This window comes from Microchirus variegatus (assembly GCF_963457635.1).
Source record: "Microchirus variegatus genome assembly, chromosome: 7".
NCBI lineage: Eukaryota > Metazoa > Chordata > Actinopteri > Pleuronectiformes > Soleidae > Microchirus > Microchirus variegatus.
This window is the reverse complement of record NC_139808.1, coordinates 15,020,150-15,022,832: the sequence shown is the minus strand read 5'-3', so window position 1 is coordinate 15,022,832 and position 2,683 is coordinate 15,020,150. Positions and strand designations below refer to the sequence as shown.

The window sequence follows — 2,683 nt, the reverse complement described above, 5'->3', positions numbered from 1 at the left end:
ATAAGGTATCAGGTACCACACATCAATAGTTTTACTATTTAAACGTCAGTCATTTCATTACTTGTAATTTTGCATATGAGAGAAAAGATGTATGTAAACAAAGGATAACAAAACATTTATAATATACAGTAGATTTGGTGTAGTCAGCATCTGTTCATATATTAAAAGATCTAAATGTCAAAATCTTTCATTTATGTTATTTTTCTTTTTTTTTTTTTAACATTTGGATTATGGACATAGTTTAATCCCCAGCAGGTAATATCATCTGTACTGTGACCCGTATGCAAAACCCTGTATGACATCATCACTTCCTGTGTAAATAAAAACATTTTTGGTAAAAGGGTCAGGGCAAGAGATGAAAAGAACATTCATGAACACATGACCACCTCAATTCAGGATTTTTCAATATTTTAACAAATTAATTTATTTGTAATTGACAACTAAATTAATTACAATTACTCTGATATTCAAATAGTCAAGGGAATGGTTGGTGGTGGCGTTTTGTGGCATCCAAAAAGTTGCATATCAGAGGATGAAGAGATGAATTGATAATGAAAATAATCAATAGTGCAGCCTTATTAGTCTGTGGCTGTAGTACAGTGGAAAGAGCTGCTTCATTTGCCGGTAAACAACAAGTGGTTTTCTGCAAATCCTTTCATCTCCTACTGTAAATGGTAAAGGGACCAATGAGGCAAACTCCCCAAAAGTCAGAGTAGTCCTTTAAGATTGCAGCCCATAGGCACTTCAGCTGCAGGTCAAACAGCTCCATCACCTCGTCCGCCTTCCACTGTTCCCGTGCATCTTCACACAGCCTCGTCTGTCTGTCACCTGTGAGCACAGAGGGGAAATTAAGATCTTATTTTAAAACCAAACACAGTTTCAGAGTTCAGACGATTCCAATCACACAAACATGGGCACAGAGCAATTATATCATTATCTGGTATGAATGTGATTTTCCTTTAAAGGATATCTTCATGCACGGACTGATAAAGCACCTATAAATAAACTGAATCCCAACAGAGCGATTAGATGGACGACGTCCATTTTACCAAGATGCTCAGCCTAACCCCACTGTGTCATATGATCCCCCGTTTCACTGGAAAACACTCGCTCCAGTCAAATATCTGATGAAGTGTTGCAAAACTGCAGCCAGGCAAATTTTATTTATACTCAAACACAGTCACTATAACAGTTTTCTTTCCAAAGTCTGAGACTATGGGCCTCCACTCGGGCACCACAACTAAGTTCACTCAGATCCAAATGCTTGATTTCCTTGCCAAACAAGGGACTGGAGTTGTAAATTAGGAACCGCTATAAACTCTTTGTATCAGCTTCACACGCTGTATTGGAACTCTATTGAACTAAGTTGTCCTTAATAAATACATAAATAAATAATAATAATAACATAAATATGATTATGTTACTTGATCACATAAACATGTAAGAAAGCAATAATAGTGTAATATTGCTGTTTGACATAACTTCGAACTAGACAAAGAACATAAACATTTCTGTTATATGGTATGTATTTACTAGTGTCTGGGTTTTTTTGGGGGGGGGGGGGGTGGAGTGGAAAAGTGGAATTGTACAGTTTATAGCTTTGCATAACATGATATATATAAGCCGAATTAAATTGTACTTTGATGATGTATAATGAAATGTAAAATAAACCATGCCTCGTGTGTAGATTGCTAATGAGACGAAAACATTTTTAAACAACACAATTTTCAAATGGAGTTTCTGCTCCTATGTTCAGTATGTTTTACCGCTTTCCGTTGGTTGCTGAGGCAGAACGTGCAGATGGTACGGGGCTGCTTGGCCTCTCTTCCGCCGCCCTTCCGCTCCTTGTAGACGGTGGTCAGACACGGCTGACCGTCCTCTCTGCCCTCCCCCACCACCAGCACGTTGGCCAGGTGTGAGATGTAGCTGGACGCCAGCCGCAGCGTCTCGATTTTGGACAGTTTCCTGTCCACCGGTTCCGTGGGGATAAGAGTCCGCAGCTCCGTGAAGGCTGTGTTCACATTCTGGGTCCGGTGTCTCTCCCTGGCGTTGGCGGCGTTCCGCTGCCGCACCACCACACCGCCGGTCTGCCGCCGGTAACCGTCATCCCCTGTGCCGCAGCAGCCGTAGCCCTGGTCGGTGCTGCCGTCGCTCTCGCTGCGGCTCCCCTCCTCGTCGTCCGACATCAAGGTCAGATCAGCGGGATAAGAGAAGGGATGAGTGGACACCGGCCTCAGCATAGTGAAAGCCATCATTGGTAACGTGGAGGAGGGAAACAAATCCCTTCTTCTTTTCAAACACAACACAGCCGCGTGCGGAGCAGAGCTGTGCGTAAATGCCTGCTGTGACGCCGAGGTTCAGCCAACACAAGTTTGTTTTGACACCTCCCCGTACTATGACCCACTCTGTCAGGCAGCGTGACAGGGAGGGTCTCTTATAGCAGCTGCAGTGAAAGGAGAGGAGAGAAGGTTCCCATCATTCTTCCAAATGTTTGGGACCCAAAAGTCACAGAAATCACTTTGGTGCCTTTACTTTGGCAAAGTGCATTGCATGCTTGTGTTAACCCTGTGAGTGGGTCATTAGTTCTCATGAGTGGAGTGTTTCAGGGCTGAAATGATTACTCACTGAAACGATTATCATTACTAAATTAATTGTTAACTAAGTGTTTTTTGGATAATCGATA

General features: G+C 42.4%; 1 protein-coding gene across 1 annotated transcript; it reads right to left on the bottom strand.

The window, feature by feature from the left end:
- Nucleotides 1–768: 768 nt before the first annotated feature.
- On the bottom strand, nucleotides 769–2,255 carry LOC310929206 (transcription factor 15-like; the record flags this gene model as incomplete). Its single annotated transcript, XM_083891928.1, has 2 exons — nucleotides 769–828; nucleotides 1,767–2,255. The coding sequence occupies 2 exons, from the start codon at nucleotides 2,253–2,255 to the stop codon at nucleotides 769–771; spliced, it is 549 nt and encodes a 182-aa protein (XP_083748054.1).
- Nucleotides 2,256–2,683: the final 428 nt, after the last annotated feature.